Raw genomic sequence first — 20,303 nt, 5'->3', positions numbered from 1 at the left:
ACGTGCGTTTCGGTATAGGACCCACACAGGGGCCCCACCTTCATCAGGGCGTAGACCAGGGATAATGGGGGGCAAGAACAAGATCTAAAAAATCAAATAGACATATATAAAACAATACAATAAAGTAAATTAAACAAACAATATAGTATGTTGACAAGATTTCATATTCAAAGACAAAATTAATATATTTAAGTCCAGAACGATTCCAGTTATTCACAGATAGCTAATCAATCAAAAACTCGATAAATATGGCCCAACGGGTCCAGCAGTAGCTAAAAAGAGCAAATCACCCCTAGTGTGTAAGTGTAGCATGATAAGAAACGGTGAACCCAACCACCAAGGTCAAAGAAATAGAGTTAGGCAGAAAGGAAAAAGAAGGACTGATGTGTTATCAAAATTCATGTTACAACAAAGGTGGTTAAAAGAGAAACACCGAACCCAATATGGTAGGTTCTCAAGTGCATAGAAAGGATATTACACCAGTCAGAGGAGAAAAATAACGACCAATGATAATACATACTAAAAGCTAAGTCCTTGGAAGGCCGTGGATATCCAACCGCCGAACCTATATGCCGGTATCTCCTTGGACATAATATGCTGCAAGGACCTAACTAAGTATGGCAAAAAAACAACAAAAGTGATATATATATACTTAATAAACAACCTACTTGGATCAATGATGGTTCCCTCTAGGCGCGAGCCAAGAATGCTTCAATAGAGATCTTGTGGGATTAGGCGCATAGAAATACAAGATTTAGCATTGACGAATGGGTAACCAGCTATTCATAGCATATTGTTAACTACACATAATATTAAGGGTACATATTGCCTTTCCTAGATTTCTGGTGCTCATGACTTGAGCATATACCTCACGTCCACCTTCCAGCTATAAGAAAGGAATTTCCCTTATTGTTGAGCTTGACTGGACGCTCCAACGGGACACCGAACTGCGTTGTCATATAGGTTCGGCGGTTGGATATCCACGGCCTTCCAAGGACTTAGCTTTTAGTATGTATTATCATTGGTCGTTATTTTTCTCCTCTGACTGGCGTAATATCCTTTCTATGCACTTGAGAACCTACCATATTGGGTTCGGTGTTTCTCTTTTAACCACCTTTGTTGTAACATGAATTTTGATAACACATCAGTCCTTCTTTTTCCTTTCTGCCTAACTCTATTTCTTTGACCTTGGTGGTTGGGTTCACCGTTTCTTATCATGCTACACTTACACACTAGGGGTGATTTGCTCTTTTTAGCTACTGCTGGACCCGTTGGGCCATATTTATCGAGTTTTTGATTGATTAGCTATCTGTGAATAACTGGAATCGTTCTGGACTTAAATATATTAATTTTGTCTTTGAATATGAAATCATGTCAACATACTATATTGTTTGTTTAATTTACTTTATTGTATTGTTTTATATATGTCTATTTGATTTTTTAGATCTTGTTCTTGCCCCCCATTATCCCTGGTCTACGCCCTGATGAAGGTGGGGCACCTGTGTGGGTCCTATACCGAAACGCGCGTTGGCGCTTGAATTGATGACCTTCTCCCTTTTCGAGTACCATCTGGCCTCCTCTGCATGAGATACAATCAATTCATCCATTTGAATACCCAAGGATAATTTGCTCTCACCCCCAATTTGATTTGATGTAATGAATGTGGTTTTGATTGAGTGTATGTATGGATGATTTTGAGTTTTATGTGGGGCATTAACTATGTTTTTGATTAACAGATATATTTATTGATGGGTTTTGATTGTTTGTATAAAATTTACATATGTACATTCTTGATATAAAAAACATTTGTATAAAATTAAAAATGAGTTCTTCAACCAAAAAAGTAAAATAAATACAAAAGGCTTATCTTTATACCTATAACCTTTGTTGAGTGTTTTATACATTCTTATCTGTCCATTCCTTTACAGTTCAGCCTTGCATTCTATCAGGTACCTATTTATTAGGCCCTAATATATACCTATTGAACCGGTCTTGGTTTCTCTTCTGAGTATTTTTGCTATTTACCCCGCATATACCGGTTCTTTATTGCTCTCTTGGGGTCCCCCTCTCCTATTGGCTGTCTCCACAGATAGCCTGGCAGACAGGACTGGGTTGAAATGTATCCTTGTGCAGTTCACAGACTTCCTTTGAACTCAACCCCTATAGCAAAGGAACTGTTGGGTATAAGTACTGGGGCTCTGACCCTACCAAATCAGTACACTATTGGACCTGGTAAGAACTCTGATGGAGTAAAGACTGCTGTGCTGTAAGGAATGCCACTCTGCATGGACTAACTGTTCTGAGGAACTGCTTCTCTGCTTTGCTGACCTGCCCCGCTGCCTGCTGATCTTGGGGTACCCATCTCACTTGAACCCAGAGTGACTCCACAGGTTTGCTGGTTTGTCTCCTGAAGTCTCAGGGACACAAAAGACTTCCTGCAATCCTCCTGTTGCTTCTGGACTCTGTCATCTGTGAGTCCTACCTTTGCCTGAGGTGCACCCTCCAGTCCTATGCCTCAGAAGTGGGTTATCCAGCTGATTTTAACAAAAAGCGATGCAGCACCTCGACTGCGGGAGAATTTCCACCACAACCTCCTTTGACACTGGCACAGAGGCAGCTCGACAACATCGAATACACAGTCTGTGTTGCTTGATGACGACGCTCTGTGTGGCTCGAAGATGATGCATTGCATTCACTTCAACTGAGCTCAACCACGATGCAGGACCACTTCGGGCACCTCGACAATGACACAGTATGCTCTCGGCGTTAACTAAAGCTGTATCCAAAATATTTCTTCAGTGGGACCTGTCAGGGTCCTGTAGCAGGCCTGCCCTCCATTGCGGTTGGCCTGAACTTTGAATTTTCACTGGTCTCTCATGACCTCAAGTAACCTTTTGATCGCTAGTGACTTTTAAGTGCTGTTTTTTTATTTAATCTTTAAAAACTCATATCTTGACTTATTGGATTTTTTACGTTCTGGTCTTGTTTTACTCCGATAAATAGTCTCTGTTTTCCTAAACCTGTGTGGAGACGTTTCGTGGTGTTTTCATTAAGTTACTGTAATTTAAGTGTTGCACAGATACTTTATAAGTCAGCAGGGATCGTGTTCCCACTGGTGACATCACGTTTTGAAAAAGTCAGGCATACTCATGGATTAAAATTCGATATGAGACTTGCCTAGCCTTTTTTAAGTCACTAATCATTACATCGACACATACATTTTCTCAATCTACACAAAGGTCCCTTAACTTGCATTACACATCAGATCTTTGAAAAAGAATCTCCAATAAAGAGCCCACATTGAGGGTGCCCATCAGGCATTGCAGCGCAGGCCCGAGGTGCAAGCCCGCTGATGAAGCATGACACCCGCAAGGGTGTGTGAGGACCCTGTTTACAAAAAGGAACTACTCTTCTTGTAGTAGCTCCTTTTCTCTGACCTACTCCCCTTAATGCTTTGTCCCCTTTAGGAACAGTAAACCGTTTTCTTTTGAGCACAAATACTTTACACATTGCCACTTAAGTTAAGCCTAACTGCTCTGTGCTACCAGAGGGCGAGCACAGGTTAATTTATGGTGTGTATCTGACTTATCCCGACTAGGATTGTGGTCCCTACTTGGACAGGGTACAAACCTTTGCCAACTAGAGACCCAATTTCTAACACTCTATTATCTATAGATCACTCTTTTCAGAAATCTTTACTCATGCCAATTTTTCAGACTGTAGCTTAGTTGGTTTAATGGATTGCGTCAATAAATTACACCACATTGTTGAGGAGGTTTTGACATTTTATTTGGTGAAATCTACAATAACAAGGTAAACTAGAAGCATAAGACTTAAAGCACCACTTAACATTTAAAAAAGGTAAAAAGGCTTGCAGTCTCTTTTACTTCTTAGTTGAAAAGGAAAGGAGGGGACCGATCAGAAGACCTCTTTTGAGCAACAAGAGATAGGATTTAAACGTCTGACAAGCTGGACCCATTCTATCTTCAGGCTTGGAGGTGAGAGCTCTCACTACTGTCCACTTGACTTTCAGGACTATTTAAGTGAATACTTGAAGGACACTGAGTTCCTTTATTATGACCAGCAGGCAGATCTGATGACAGGTGTGAAGTACAGGCTTTCAGATGGCAATGAACCCTCATTCATAAAGAGCTGTTGGAAGACATGTTGAGAGTTACAGAGGAAACGCCATTAAATACACTGACAGGGAGTAGTTCGTTGTAAGAGAAATACTTCTATATTCCTTAAAGATTGGATGTGGGCATTTTTTGAAGTATGAATTTATGAGATCCTTAAAAATAAAAAAGGGACAAACATATGGAATAATATTAGGTCATTACAATTTGGCATCCTGAATGTCTTTGTATAATTCTCTCTTTAGTTAATTTAGCTAATTAAGTTACATCGTTTATCACCCCTTTTCTTCAGCAGGTGGCCTCTTTTTCCCAACTCTCAGGTTATCGCCTAAATGCTGATAAATGTGAAATTTTGTCTTTGAACATCTTGTATCAGAATTTTTTTTTGAGCATTCCGTGTTTTCTAGGCAACCAATTAAAATCAAATATTTGGGCTTGTGGTTTGCTCCTTTAATACCCGATACTTTAAAGCTAAATTTTGATTATATTACTGAAAAATTGAATGATACTATTAGTTGCTGGCACCCCCTTTTTCATTCTTGGTGGGGTCGTTTAGACTCAATTAAGATGATGCTCTCCCCTCTTATATTATATATTATTTCTATGATCCCTAGTCACATTCCTCATTATTATTTAAAAAATGTGATTCCACTTTGATAAAATTCCTGTGGAAGGGTTAACCATCTCATATAGCCCTGCCCTCTTTAAACAAAGATAGACCTAATGGAGGTCTTAGATTTCCCGATTTTAAAACTTATCATTCTGCTTTCTCACTAAAACAAGCTGCCCGGTGGATAGCTACTGACATTCCTTAATATCCTCCTCTTTGGTTAACAATGGAAAACTTTCTTATTGCACCTTTCGATTTTCAAGAATTTGTATCTTTTACTTCCAATACTGCTTTCATGCGTTCTCCTATCATTTCACACTCTCGTAAACTTTTGACCCCCTTACTATCTTCATCATATCCCTCTACTAGCTCCCTTTATCAAGTACCTTTTGGCATAATAAACTATTGAAGGTCCGTAATCGTTCCATATACTGGAAAACCTTGATTTCTCAGCTTATAATTTATACCCAACCTCTCTCTTTCTCTGATCTTCAATCTAAATTTTCATTATCTTCTTCCTCTAGATCGCAGTATAATCTTCTTTATCCTTCTCTTATCCAATTTCTTAAGAATCTACCAGATAATAATAACTTTCCTGTAAATAACACAAACATATCCTCAATATTACATAATTCCCCTTCAGCATCCATTATTTACAAAACATTAAAACTTCCCACAGATAGGCAAAAATCAAAGATTGAACAGGCATGGGCTAAGGATTTATCACAAGAATGGCCAACTACCACTTGGGATAAATTATGGTCAAAGCTTCACAAAACTTCTCTGGCTGCTAACACCACACAAACCCTTATTTTCATTTACTATTGAGGGCTATATTCCCCAGTATCATTAGCATCCTTTTCATCAGAAACGTTCTCTTCCTGTTGGTCCTGTCCTTGCCCTGCTGCAGACCTAAAACATATGTTGTTTGAATGCCCCTCCATCCTTCAATTTTGGCAATCAGTCTGGTCCCAAATTAGGGTCATTTTTAAAGTTCAGACCCCCTTTTCCTTCACAAATATATTTCTAGGTACCTTATCTCCTCAATGGCCTCAATCACCAGTAAGTTGTAAACTTTTAGATTTATTGTTAGCTATTGCATTTCATCTAATAACCTCAAACTGGAAACAAGCAGAGAATGTCACTTTTAGATCCTGGTGGAATGCTGTCTGTTTCCATCACCGGCTTGACACAAACTATGTATCTCCCATTACTCTAGCAATCAAAAGGGATCTCCTATGGCTTCCCCTAACAACTTATGTATCTATAACTGTCTCTTCAATTGTTGCTTCTAAAAATGTATCAGATGATGTATGGAAACCACTTAATTTTCTCCCTTTGCCATTACCAGATGATTAGTTGGTTATTTGCCTTTGAATGTTTTATTATCATATTTTTCAATGTCATTATTGTTATGCTTACAGTGTTCAATAATGTTTATTATACACTTGTTTATTTTGTATTTTTTTATTTTATTTATATACCTTAATTACGTTTTGTTCCTTTTTCCTTGTCCTTTTTATTGTTTTATATGATGTATCTTTATTTGTTACCAGCTTGATAGTCTTATCCTTATACATGTATAGTATATTTTTCTACTTTTATGTCAAATAGGATTTGATGTATTCGTTTATCGCTGTTATTTTTCCTGTTTATTTCTCAATAAACTCAAACTTAAAAAAAAAGTTACATCATTTCATTGAGCAAACGAAGGAGAACGAACAGATAGGAGCTCAGAAAAAAACAAGAGAAAAACGTTGAAATGGAACAATGTAACTAATGAATTGAAGCATTTATTAGAATGTATTTTTCGTGCATTTCTTTCACTGTCCTACCGCTGAAGATGTCAGGTCAAAATTGTGTAGTGTGGATGCTGAGGGTGAAGGATGTAGCAGCTTGTAGTTGCAGGCCATATTTGTGGCCCTTCGTGGGAGGATTAATTTTGTGCATGTCTTAACTGTAAATAATCTCAAATTTGAAACTTCTGGTGTTAGCCCGCTTGACCTCAGAAGCATTCCTCTCTCCACCACTAAGCACTAACATCTAGAGGCGAATAATAACCAACGTGAAATAAGGCTCGTAGTCTCCAAGCATCCTGATGTTTCCACTGGAGACCTCTGCTTTATTAGGGAAAAGGTAAATACAAAACACATCCTGACGTTTGTCACACTACTGCCTTTAAAAAGTTTCTACATTTTACCCCAGTCACCTTACGATGAGTAATAATTCCTGCCAAAACCATCCAATAACAGGTCTGCACCTAATGCTCAGTGGGTGGTATTCAGATCAGCAATTCACTGGTGGGAATTAAAATGTGGGGATGTGTAGGGAAGCGGAGCAGCAGTGTTCTCTTTACATCTGCATACCTAATAAGTGATAATAATGAACATTATTTTACATTTCTGTCTCCTACTGAAATCACAGCACTGTGTTACAGCTTTGGTCCATGGACCCTCCCTCCTTGTCACTGCCGCCTAGTCAAATGGCATTAGGTAATGTAAGGCCAGGGGCAATAATACCTTTATTACTCTGGCATCCCCAGAACTCGTGGGACGTTAGTGAACTGAACTTAATTCCAGCCAATTTAAATGCCAGTGAGTTTCCTAAGCAATGACATGAAATTCCGACTCTCACACTTGTATGTCACTTAAATTGCATTTGTGCCTCGGAGACAATAAGCCGTCCACGTTTCTTCGTTGCAGGGCTTTCATTCGCCACTTATTGGAAAAGTATTACAATAAAGAGATATTCAATTTAATTGGAGTTATAACCGTTTCAGTGTATTGCTTAGTGGAACAAAATACATTTGACAGTCCCACGTGATTGGCATTTCCCTTTCTATTAATTCATATTCTTAGATTGAATTCAATGACATTGTTTTTAATACCTGAACTGAAAGAATGTCGAGGCATATAACTTACCTCTTAATTGTTCTTGAGACTGACTTTCTGCAGGCTCTGCACACTCCAACTGACTCTCCATTTCAGCTGCAAGCAAAATAAAACAGTTTGTTACATCTAGCGCCGCTGCAAGAACTCCTGACAGTGAGCGATGGCTCTGACTGAACCCTGCTCTGTGCTTGCAGCAAAAGGGCCTGCGTAATTCTCTCTCTTATTAGAGTTCATCTGTTTCTCCGTAGCTTCCAGGTATTCTCAAAACACATTTTACCGCCATCTGCATCCAGCATTGGGGCAATAAAGCCGTGGAACACCAGATGGGCATACAGATTCATTTTCAGCGTATAATCTCCACAAAAACATGCAAATTCTAACGTGCCTGTTTGCAACCAGATCTATTGTGTGTCACTGTGCGATCTAAGAGCAGCAAAAACATGCATACCTACTGCACATGGAGATGATCAGATTTTAATAATCCATCTGTTCCTATTAATTGAAAGTGGAAGGAAAGAATGTTCCACGATCAGACAGGATCAGGAAATAGTCCTACCCTACCTCCACAGTGGGAATAAATAGCGTTTTACTCTCAGCGAATCTTCAAATACAGATTATTTATTTACCTTTTGTGGCAGTGGCATGTGTGCCCACAAGAAATTAGGCAAGTCACAAGGGGGTTCCATGAAGACTCTAAGATCGGTAACAAAAAAAGCCTGACACATAGATCAGCTTCCCAATACAGTACCTCATCTCATCTATAAAATCATCTATTCATCAAAAAGCTTATCAAAATAGATCATTCCCATAAATGCACACCTCGCACAGCATTCTTTCTATAAATACAACTGATTTCCAACCGTCATAGTTGTATACCGATTCTACAACTGCACCAGAAATTTCTTCACTCAGAGAGGTATCAACCAACCCTTATCCTTAAATCGCAGAAATAACATGTGGATTGCCAAATCAAAATCACACTAATAGTCTGTAGGCATGGTTAAGTTGTTACTTTCATACACTGGGTATTATTCAAAATTGATAAAATAGCAGAATTTAAAATAAAAAAACAAGTCAACAAGCCCCTACAATCTCATCAAAAACACAAACTTCCAATTTGCCTGTTTGGTCATCATTAAAATGGCATAATGTGTCACTGCAGATCAAAGGGCAGTAAAAACAAACGTAGTATACATGCAGATGCTATGTTTGTTATAGGCTATCTATTACCATTTTTGAGAGAGGAGAAACACTTTGACTCACTCACAAAGTGGGCCCATATAATTGAGTTGTGGTGTCATAATGCCAGCTGCCAGAGCTACCATTCAAGGTGAAAGGCAGGTCACCTTGGCTGCTATCACTGGCAGGAGGCATTATGAAACTGCAACCCAACTATAATTAACTTATCATTTACTACTCTGCAGCCATTTTAAATTATTGGAAATGTTGCAATTTGTTTTTAATGTCCATTTAATTTATGTTTTGATATTTCTGTACTTTTTTTTTACTAAACTGGCAGAACGGTTTTAAAGGTTATGGCATATATATACATATATATAACAATAAATTAATAAAATAGAAGAACAGCAGGGCATCGAGCATCATTGAAGATGTAGTTCAAACAAAGAACTGTTTTTTCCTTCTTATTTATAAAATGAGCAGTAGGGATGAGATTTATGGCAACATGTTTATTTTTTGCACATGGTATATTGCGGGATAGGAAGCATCTTATTGCATTTTACTACTCTTTCTGAATCACAGCCCCAATTTGAAACTGATTTCAATTTCACACTACAGATTTCACTTTTATGCTTCATGCCTGAAACCATACTATCTCTTTCATATGAAGGAGCAAGACAACAAAAATGTAAGCGGCTTGTGGGATGAGTGATCCTATATTATAAGGAATACAATACCCTCTGCTGCACATTAAAAAGATATTGAAAGTCACCTCAAAGTTCCATGACCCTTTAAAGGAACTTGGCCTACTGACTAGTTCCCTTCTATAGTCACAAAATTCATTAGTGGCTTGCAATATCTTCTTAATGTACAGTACAGGATACTTAAAACCATACATTATCATCATTGAGAGTGGACCTAGACCATGACTCATGACTAGAGTGGCTCAAGATCCTCATGAGTCCTACACCGTCTCAACGTGTTAATAAATAGCATTCTACTCTCAGCAGATTTGTACAAATGTTTTATACAATGTTATGTAAGTTTTGGCGCAATCACACATTTGTACCACCAAGGCAAAAGGTTCTTTTTTTTAACTTAATGGATTCCGGCTTTTGTAAAGTGCTGTTAATACCCCACGGTGGTATCAAAGTGCTTTGGAGTAAGGATACATGGAGAGGGAATAGCTTCCTATTATACTGTATAAATGCTATTCCAATTAGTGGATAACCAGATGTTCAACCAGCAGCAATAGAGAGTACCATTACATTTTTAAAGTGTTTTTTTTTACAATAGTGGCCAGTGGACATATTTCAGCATGAGTGTGATGCAATCGTGTCATTTCAGACAAAACAACAGGCCAGTTGCATAGTTTTGAAATCCCTCAAATTTGAGAGAGATGTGTGTGGAAACTACTGTAAAGGCTTTCGCAAGGAAGGATGACACCCGTCTGGTTGCTTGTGTTCTGGTCCATAGGGGTTTTGTGTGCCAATTTGTGCTGGACTATTACTTTTGAAGCAATACCAAAACAGATTTGCATACGGCTGTGCACCATAGTTGTCTAAACTGAATTTTTGGCTCAGCTCTACAAGGTTTGTTTTCACACCCGCAGGTGACACAAGTAAACTTGGTTCAATGCACCAATGCTTGAATGTAAAAGACAAATTATAGTAGCTCTGCGGAACCCCACCCAATACATAGTTGAAATGGCGTCAATGCTTTTGGTTTACTAACGGTCCGTAAAAAGGTATGCAGGGACAGTGGTAATTGGAAACAAACCAGTTTCGTTCTTCTCAATACCACACTTACAAAATGCGCTAAGAAAAAGACACTTTAACTAAAACAACCACACAGAATATAATGAAAACAGCACAAATGCATGTTGCAAACAATGAGAATAAAATAAGCATTTCTACCATGGTTAAATGGTCATTGAAAAAGCTGACACTCTAACACCTACTTCTATGCGCTACGCTAGGAGAGCATGGAGTAGCATAACTTGCATCTAGATTTTCTTAGGTAGAGTGAGAGCCGTGCATATCTGTTTACAGCCAAATGCTGTAATTATCAGTTGTCAGGGAGGCCGTGTTCCCTGCAAACAAGTGTCGCATCTGCTCCTCCCAGACACAAAATCACCTTACAGTAGAAAGTGGAATATTGCAGCATCTCTAGCATTCACAATCTTCTCTGGCAGTTTCCTGCTCGATAATCTGGGGCGAAGGACCTCTCTTGACAAGTGGTCAAGTGGCAGCCCTTTTATACAATATCTTATCTAAGACAGAATTTCCAACTTCACCTTAGGAATGTCTGGTATAACCAATAAGCATTAAGATGATAATCTAAGATGCAGTCTTTTAAACAAATACGGTAGCAATACGACAATTCAGACTACACTGTTTTGGCTTTTGTTCTTGTTTGACCTTGAAATTGAGATAGCAAGATACTTGCCCCAGACATCTGCCACCTCAGGTCTCTTGTTGATGTCTATGACTGAGTGACTTGACACTTTCACAGGTTCTTAGAAGTGAAGGACATATAATATCTGTGTAAAAGGTGGACATGTTGTTGATTCTGCAAAAATACAGAAAACGGACCCTCGGCCTACTTAAAATGGAGTCAGGCTTTATAGTTTTTATGACACCATCTGAAGTTATACAGTGGGAACCTAACAATTGACTGCCATGAGGTTCAAGCAATTGCCAGTGTCTGAGACTTATGCAAGCATTCCATCCATCACCTTCTGCTATTTTAATAGGCTATGCAATAGTTCAGTCATGTAATGACCGGGGGAAGCGGAGGTAGTAGGCAAGGAAGATTTTTCTGAGACTCAAGAATAGACTGCAGACGATACAGAACTCACCAGTCAGACTCATCCTCAAACAAATGGACCCACATCACCCCACATCTAAGGAACCTCCACTGGCTCCCCGGCCAGACAAGATGCCAATTCAATATATTGACACATGCCTAAAAAGTCCTTCACAATTTAGGACCAGCATACATAACCTCAGACTGAACTTCCACTAACCGTCTAGAGACCTTCAATCCACCACCCTTGCACAGACCACATGCATTTATTGAAGCCACAGTGGAGACCGTTCCCTCTCCTACCTCGCTGCCAAGTCCTGGAACGGACTTCCTCTCCATCTTGGACATCAGCCTCACTGGAGGATTTCATAAAAGAGACTCAAGACCTGGCTTTTCAACTGAGTCCTGCTACCCAGCACCTGGATATCCTCCCGGGTGATTAGTCACGCTTTACAAATACTGATGGATTGATTGATTGATTGATAGTTGTGGAGGATTGGCAGAGCTACTTTTAGAAAACAAATATGGTGTAATGCGGTTTTATAGACTAGGTTCAACTGTGTTTTAAAACATAGACTATCACAAAGAACAACAGAATGGAATACTTTACTCATAGTGAAGGAGGGGAACCATTTCATCTGGAAGTAACATTGAGAGAGATACCTGTGAATTTCCCTTAACTTTGGAGATTGGGGAATTTGCTGTTATGGCAAAAGATTTGCTGGTAATACAGAGCATCACTGTGATTTTCAGGGAGAGGTTACACCACATTTTGCACCTATGTTCATAGTGCATTAAAGGACTACAGGAGCAGTTATTTACAAAACAAGAAAGTGTAGCACTCCAACACCAAATGAGCCAGACAATCTGGGGTTTCTGTGATGCAGAAGTCACAATAATGTGCATAATTATATGTTTAATGTATTTGCTATGAAAGTGTATTTATTTAATATTCAAAGAATTATATTATTATTAAACAACTTTTTTTTTAATGTTGGAAGATGTTGAGTCAAGGATGAAAATAACTCGAACAGCAAACACCTTTTGTCAGGTAGTTACATCAATCAGGGACAGAGCTTGTGGCACACAGGTTCTCAAAACCAAACAGGTAGATGGAAACATTACATTAGTAGTAGGAACTTTGTTGACATAGGATTGGTTAGGAAACAACTTGGGATGCGAGCCTCAGAAATTGAACTATAAATGGTAATTGGGTGGGGGTAGGCTTGCCAATTGGAGAGGGTAAGTCTGCATGTTCCCCTGACCATATTGTTTAGATTCTGAACATCTCTGTAACTAGTGGGCTGTAGTGTGAGTACAGAGATAATGACCGCTTCCTAAATGTCTGCCTCTGATTGTCAGTCTCAATGAACTAGCACAGGCTCGACACACAGAACTCGCCTTGAGACCCTAGTGAAGCATGAGTATGGGATCGGTGCTGATTCTCTCTATTGGCTGAGTCTGACTGTACTACAACTTCATACTCCAGCAGTCTAATCAGCACAACCCATCACCAAAGTCCACCTGACCTGCACTCATAGCATAGCATGTCAGTTCTGGTGTATGCTTGTGTCTCTTCTTCTGCTGCTTTCTTTACATGATACTTCATGCCATATCCAGGCCCCACCTTTTACTGTCACTGGAGAGCAGACTTTGTATAGGCATGGGGATGCTAACCTACAAACATCAACCTTGACCTGTGCTACTTTTAGTGGTGTCACACATTCAGTGAGTATGGCTCTTTTTCGCTGAATGAAGTTAGCTGCAGTCCCACAGGGATGGGGCTGGACTGACCCTGGGATTTGCACCCACTTCTCTGCTGGCCTGAGCAGCCATCCCATCAGCTCAACTACCACTCTGGGGGAATTGGCCTGGAATTCTCCAGTGCTCCGTACCCACCTCTGTGCAGGCGTAAGTTAGCCACGTCTACACATTCACTGTGGACCAGGCTTGCTTTTTGGATTTAAAAAATGTACCAAGCCTTTACTTCAACTCTCTCTCACCTATCCTTATCAGAGGTGGTCTGAGTCTCAGTCCCAAACCTTTACACTTGGGAATGTATTGGTATACATATATAGATTTGGAACCTTGGATAAGAAAAACCTGAGCCATCAAAAAGCCTTGCATCTGCAAATGTGCCCCCCATTGACCATTGCTGTTACGTGGCTGAATCAAACCTACAATATGCAAATGCGCGGAGAAACAAGTACCTAAAGACTATCTAGAAGAAAACCTACAGTAAGGCTTCGATTCTCCTTTACCAGCAGGGTTCACATATTATTAATTTCCATGTCTGATGGAACTTATAAAGCTCTTGCATTGATTAAAGAGTACTGACTAATGTGACCATAAGTAATGTCTAAGCCTACTTTTAATCTCTGTGCTATTAGATCAGATAAAGACAGCAAAATGTTTATTAAACTAGCCATACGAGAACCCTACAAATTGGTTCCTGTACAAAGTGGTTCATATTAAAGAAGGGAACATGAGGGGAAGATGGCCTTTAACATACAGTATGACCACTTTAAATATCTGGTCATGCCGTTTGGACTATGTAATGCACTAACTGCATTCCAACATTTTGTGAATTATATATTTCCTGACATTTTAAAAACCTTTGTTGTCATTATATGACATACTTATATTCTTTGATTTCATATCAGAACATTGTAAGCATGTAAGAGAGGTGCTTCAATATCTTCACACCATCTCAGTGTACACCAAGTGGGTAAAAGTTGTTTTGAGGAACCATTAATTTTCTGCCTAGGGATTATAATATTATCCTTAGGGATGCAGTTGGACACGGAAAAGGTTACAGCATTAAATTAGCCTCAACACCAAACAGTAAAAACATACAAATATTCTCAGGATTTGTCATGTTTCACAGACAATTTCTACAAGCTTTTACAATAGTTTTCCTTCTCCATTATACCATTGATAAAGAATGGAGTAGGTTTTGTGTGAGGAAAAGAGCGGAAGGATGCATTTGTGTTCCAAATAAGGTGTTTACTATGTCTGCTATTTTCAGATATGCTGATTCCTCTAGTCTGTTCATCACGGAGACAGATACATCAGCTTTTGCAATTGGAGCCTTTCTTACACAGGGATGCCCAGTCACAGAAGAATTGCATCCAGTAGAATACTAGTCTAGAATGAAATGACTCAATCTATGATAGAGAACTTTTGTAAAGAAGACTTTATATTATGAATACACTATATAGAAGAGGCAGTACAGAAAGTTATACTCAGGACTGACAATTAGAATGTAGAGTTAGAAATGTTCCAGCACCAGACATTCAAGATAGACATTATTGCTTTCTCATGTGAAATCATTTATTCATTGACAGAATAGGCATGGAAAAGCAGATGCTTTATCCCGACGGGGAGGAAGAGATGTCTGTGCCTAGTCATTCATATCAACCGTTCAACTAGGCTCTAGAGATGTAGATTGTGGAGACCCATTGTTAAGGCATTTCACTTCAGTGAGTGACAGTTTTTGTCCTTTTTAGGGAAGAACCTTGGCGTTTAGTCATTTATCTATGCTCTTTTAGTGTCAGTCTCCTGAATATATAGTGGCCTTGATGTTTAAGTATCGTGTGTCATGTATTAGGGCATATTATTGGTTGATGGGAACCTGAGTTTGACTGCTCAAACCATCTAAAATTCAAGGATTAAGAAAGGGAGATTACAGTGTCTCACTGGGTGGAAAGATTATGACATATTAAAGGATCCTGGGAAAATGCAACATTTGGGCATGACCCTAATTTGATTGAGGAGTTTAATGATAAATTCACCCAATAGCATTTCATATGAGCCTGTTGGTTCATTAGTGATTTATGTGATATTAATGCTCTTTCCATTTATATGCTTGCTGCTCCCTTTATTTGCTCACGCATTTCTTTACATGGTTCTGTCATTCCTTTCATTACGTTTTGCACGAAACTTGCTTTGTACAAGCAAATGTATATGTACATGTTTTTAACTCTTCTCGGTTTTTGCTGTATATTGTTTAGTGGGTGTTGTCTTTAAAATAGTTTTCTTGTAATTTTCATTTTATAGATGTGATGGAGTAAGTGTGGTTATGCAAAGAAGATTTAGATTTTTGTATTTGCCTTTTATGGCGGACATTCTCGAACCCTTATGCCTATCAAGGCTGGGTCCAGTGGCTCAATGCATCCACTCTGGAAACCTGTGTTTGACCTCTTAGACTCAAATTCAAATCCCGGCAGATCCACTCAGCCTTCCAGATTAACACAATTAGTACAATTGAAATCAGTAATAATAAACACCTGGTATTCATCTCCCAGACGCCCCAAGAGGAGAATACGTGCATTTAAGATATGTGTTATGTTATCATAACTGCATTAGCCTCTTGCCAGGTTGGCACATACTGTGTAAATTGATCTCTGTGCAAGTTTAGGGGAGTTATGTATTTATTTTTGGCTGCACAATTGCTTATGCGTGATTAGACCCTTTGAGTTTATCTTAATAAGAGACAACATGATAAACGCGTAGGTTTGATTTGTCTTGGTTCTTTTCATTCCAGCTGCAATTAGTAGCCATCTAATGTGTTGCAGCATAAAAGTTTATTCTTTAAACAGCACAAAAAACGATTAGGACAACGAAACTCTACTGTGCACTTTGGACACGTTTAGAAAAACAACACAAAAACTGAGAATAGCTAAAGTACCAACACCTTAAAAGCATGAACATCATTCAGGGGTTGACAGAGGTCACAGTTGCGACCTCCTAGCTTGCCCCTTGCTACCCATGGCACTGCCTTTGCCACCCCTGGCCTCCAAGGTGGCAAAATCAGTGCCAAGAACACAGGGTTGTCTTATCAGACTCATGCTCTAACCTCGTTTTCGGTTCATGTTTATTACATTAATAGTGAATAATAGGTTATTATTCACTATTAGTGTAATAAAAGGTGGAGCAGCAAGATCTGGACCTTCACTTGCATCTTAGATAAGAAAAATAAAATGGTTGTAATGTATGTTGTGTGCGTGCATGTGGGTGAGAGTGATTTTGATTGAGAGTGTGTATATGTGTGAGCATGTATGTTTGTATATGGGATTTTGGATGTGTCAAAATGAGTGAGTGAGTATAAGAGAGTAAGAGTGAGTTGAGAGAGTGTGAATTAGTGATTAAGGTTGAGAGTGAGTGCACAAGAGTAGGTAAAAACAAATGAGTGCAAGTTAGTGCTATTGATAGACTGAGTGTGAGCACATGTTATGCTTGTAGATCTGCTGTTGGACCAGGTATGCTTGGCTTATAGAAGCATCCAGTATTCATGTACCAATGTTGTTACAGGAACACTGGAGGCAATACTTGCATATGAGATACCCTCAGCAAAATGCTACTGCTTGTAGTCTGTAAGTACATTTTGTCATGGACCACCCATGAAAAAATACCAGTGCTGGCCTCCTGGAGGAAATTCGTGGCATAGGTGGCACCTGTGGCAAGTTGCTTGTGATGCCACATTGGAAGACAAAATGTGGTCCTTGACATATTAGACATAACCTTTGGCATAAGGGACCTACATAGTGCAAGAGAAGCAGTATTAGGGAAATTCTGGCACTGGCTTATTGTATGTAATGTTTGGGCAAAAGGGGCCACCATAGCAAATGCTGATCGTAGCACGGAGGCAATTTTTGACATAAGGGGGCACCCATAGGATGTTTAAAAAACATAATTGGTTGAACTCATGGGGACTGTCAGATTTCAGTAGCTTGGCACACCATGAAAGGACTTGAAAATTTAGTGAGTGTTTTTTTTACAGCCTATGGCTTTTTAGCAAAATGATGTGAAAGTTGTGCATTATACAGCAACAGAAAAGCCCTTTTTAAAAAAAAAAAAAATTCTTAGGGACGAGAATCTCACCACCCACCTTTTGTTCTCCCCTAGAAGAATATATAATATTAATTATGCAATTATGTAACTTCAGCAATGTTAAGTATTCTGATGTAATCGGGATTAAGGTTATGTGACATCACTTCTGGGGACGATGCAGGACCAAAGGTCATAGATTTTGCATCCTGTGACATCGTTAAGGTCAAAGGGTATATGATGTTTGGCTCATGGGCAATACTACATTGGTGCTCCTGACAACTGCATTTGGGGAGATATGGTTCAGGATGAATAAAAAAACAACCCAGGATTTCATCCCTTTTTCTCTTGGTACTTGATCCTACCAAGCCGGAAAGCTACATGAATACGAATAAAAACAGCTTCAGTGCCAAAGACACAGAAGCGCTTCATTTTCATCCAGTGAACATGGACCAGCAATCCGAGTTCTTGGCCTGGCTCCATTTCATTTTTCAGCCTAGAACAAATCCATTGTGTGATTGACATATGTTTGAAAATGTGCTTGGATTGTTTTACTAGTGGCCCATGAAAATTACACGGACCCACTTCTTATTTCTTGTATTAAGGTATAGAGCAATGCCAAAACTCATGCACGGACAGTTCCCTATATTTCTATCCTTTGCCTCTTAATCAGAATGCTACTCACATGTTGCAGTGCACAAAAGTCAAGCAGCATCAATAACGGACAGAGACATTCATTTTGAGGAATGGGAAAACCATTTCTGATGACTCCCAAGCTTTAGAACTAACTGGCAGACCACAAACTTTATGTTTTAGTCGACTGAAATAAGTTTTGTTTTAAGAACACTTTCGGCACAACAAAATCCATTGAAAATAGCGTACAGAAAGTCAGGAATATATATAAAAAAACAAAGGTTAAAGCTTAGTTATTTCTATGGAAACTATTTTTTTCTATAAAAAAATCAACTTAAAAAATAGACAATCATGAGAAATTATAAATGTACATTTATAACTTTCAATCACAATGTATCTACCACTGTCAAAATATTATAAGTAGCGCACCTCAAAAAGCACTCTTTCAGCTCCCAAACCAGACAACCCTGAAGTGCAATAGCATACAGTGGAATAGCATACAGTGGAGAGGCGTGTAGTGAAGTGGATTATACTGTAATGGTGTACAGTGGAGTGGGGGAGAGTGGAATGCCATACACTGGAGTGGCGTACAGTGGCATTGCGTACGGTGCAATAGCGTAGAGTGGCGTGCACTGTACTGGCATACAATAGAATAGAGTGGACAACAGTGGATTGGAGTTTAGGGGAGTAGTGTATAGTGGAGTGGCCTACAGTAGAGTGGTGTACACTGCAATATCATGCAGTAGAGTGTTGTACACTGGCGTGGCTTACGGTGGAGTGGGGTAGAGTGGAACAGCATACGGTTAGGTGGCGTGGAGTGGTATTAAATGGAGTAGGGTAGAATGGAGTCGGGTAGAGTGGAGTTGCGTACCCTAGAGTGGGGTAGAAAGGAGTAGCGTACAGTGGAGTAGCATACCGTGGAATAGCATAGAGTGAGTGTCGTACAATGGAGAGGAATGCAGTGAAATAGCGTAAAATGTAGTACAATACAGTGGAGTGGTATACAGTGGAATAGCTAAACTGGAATAGCGTAGAGTGGAGTGGCATAAACTGGAGTAGCGTACAGCGTAGTGGGGTATAATGGAATACCATACAGTGTAGTAGCATAGAGTGGAGTTGCGTACAGTGAAATAGTACAGAGTGGAGTGGCATACAGTGGATTTGCATATACAGCAATTGCGTATAGTGGGGTATACTGGTGTGACGTAATGTACACTGAGTGTAGCGGCGTAGAGCTAAGTTGTTCTGCAACTAGGTTTTTATCCTAATTATCAGGGTGTCCAGTAACTGTGGCAAAGACTGTTTGGTCACATTTGTGATAGAAACATATATTGTGTCCTCTCTGTTAGCATATTGTCGGAGATTTGGTGCAGCTCGCCCTGAAATTTCACACTGATCCTGTTTCGACAGTCATGGCCTTCAGGGTTGGTCACTTCCTTTTTCTGAGGCCATTTGTGTGGCTGCATCTCTTTGTGACTGAGAAACATCGAGTACCAGCAGTTTTTATAGATGAATTGTTGTCTTTGCTTATTATCCCATGGGTCTCTCTCACGTGGATTTGTTAACCCCTTTACCGTGGTGGAATTGCGGCGGATTTAAAGAGTGGGCGGGGCTGCGTCGGCCAACGGACGTGCGCAGCACTAGCCAGGTAGTGCTCGCGACGGCCGTTGGCCGTCAGAAGCAGCGAACGGGTTAATTATCTATCACTAACTCAGAGGCTCAGCTTTCATATCACCCTTTTGTGGCACTTGTTGAACAAGTTGGAATGAGTCACCCAAGATTCTAGGTTTGTGCTTCTTCTTCACTTCAGTATAATGATCTCTCTCCATGCTGGCCAGTTGCTCCATAATTTCAACTGATTTAAAGTGGAAGCAAGGATAGGATTTGATTTGAGAATGGGATCAAACTCATTCGCATTGGAGACCACAGGTAGCGGATGGGAGTAATAGTGTTCTCCACTACAAACCTGGCTGGGTATCTATCACCACGGTCCCCCTCAAAGTCCTCTGGCTTAAGTGTTTTCTTTTCTTAACTCTTATTATGGAAAATGATCTCACCTCTAACGGTACAGTTGTGTATCCGTTCTTGTAATTCTATTATGGAGTCACTATGGTGGCATGTATTTCTTTGCTTCAGCACACTGTTGTTAAACACTGCTTCCAGTGAAGCAATAAACTCTTCTGCAGAGCTAGTCTACAGGAATGCTGCTTGCAGACT

General features: G+C 39.5%; 1 protein-coding gene across 1 annotated transcript in view; it reads right to left on the bottom strand.

The window, feature by feature from the left end:
• LOC146821651 (uncharacterized) overlaps positions 1-20,303 on the bottom strand; it is a 2,850,214-nt gene that overhangs the window by 13,861 nt on the left and 2,816,050 nt on the right. Inside the window, exon 15 of the mRNA XM_085609890.1 lies at positions 7,668-7,733. Within this exon, the coding sequence (XP_085466016.1) occupies positions 7,668-7,733 (66 nt within the window). The remainder of the gene's footprint in view (positions 1-7,667; positions 7,734-20,303) is intronic.

The sequence above is a fragment of the Triturus cristatus genome, chromosome 6, assembly GCF_964204655.1.
Source record: "Triturus cristatus chromosome 6, aTriCri1.1, whole genome shotgun sequence".
Lineage (NCBI taxonomy): Eukaryota > Metazoa > Chordata > Amphibia > Caudata > Salamandridae > Triturus > Triturus cristatus.
Note: the sequence above shows the minus strand (reverse complement) of the source record. Positions and strands in the feature narration are given on the sequence as shown.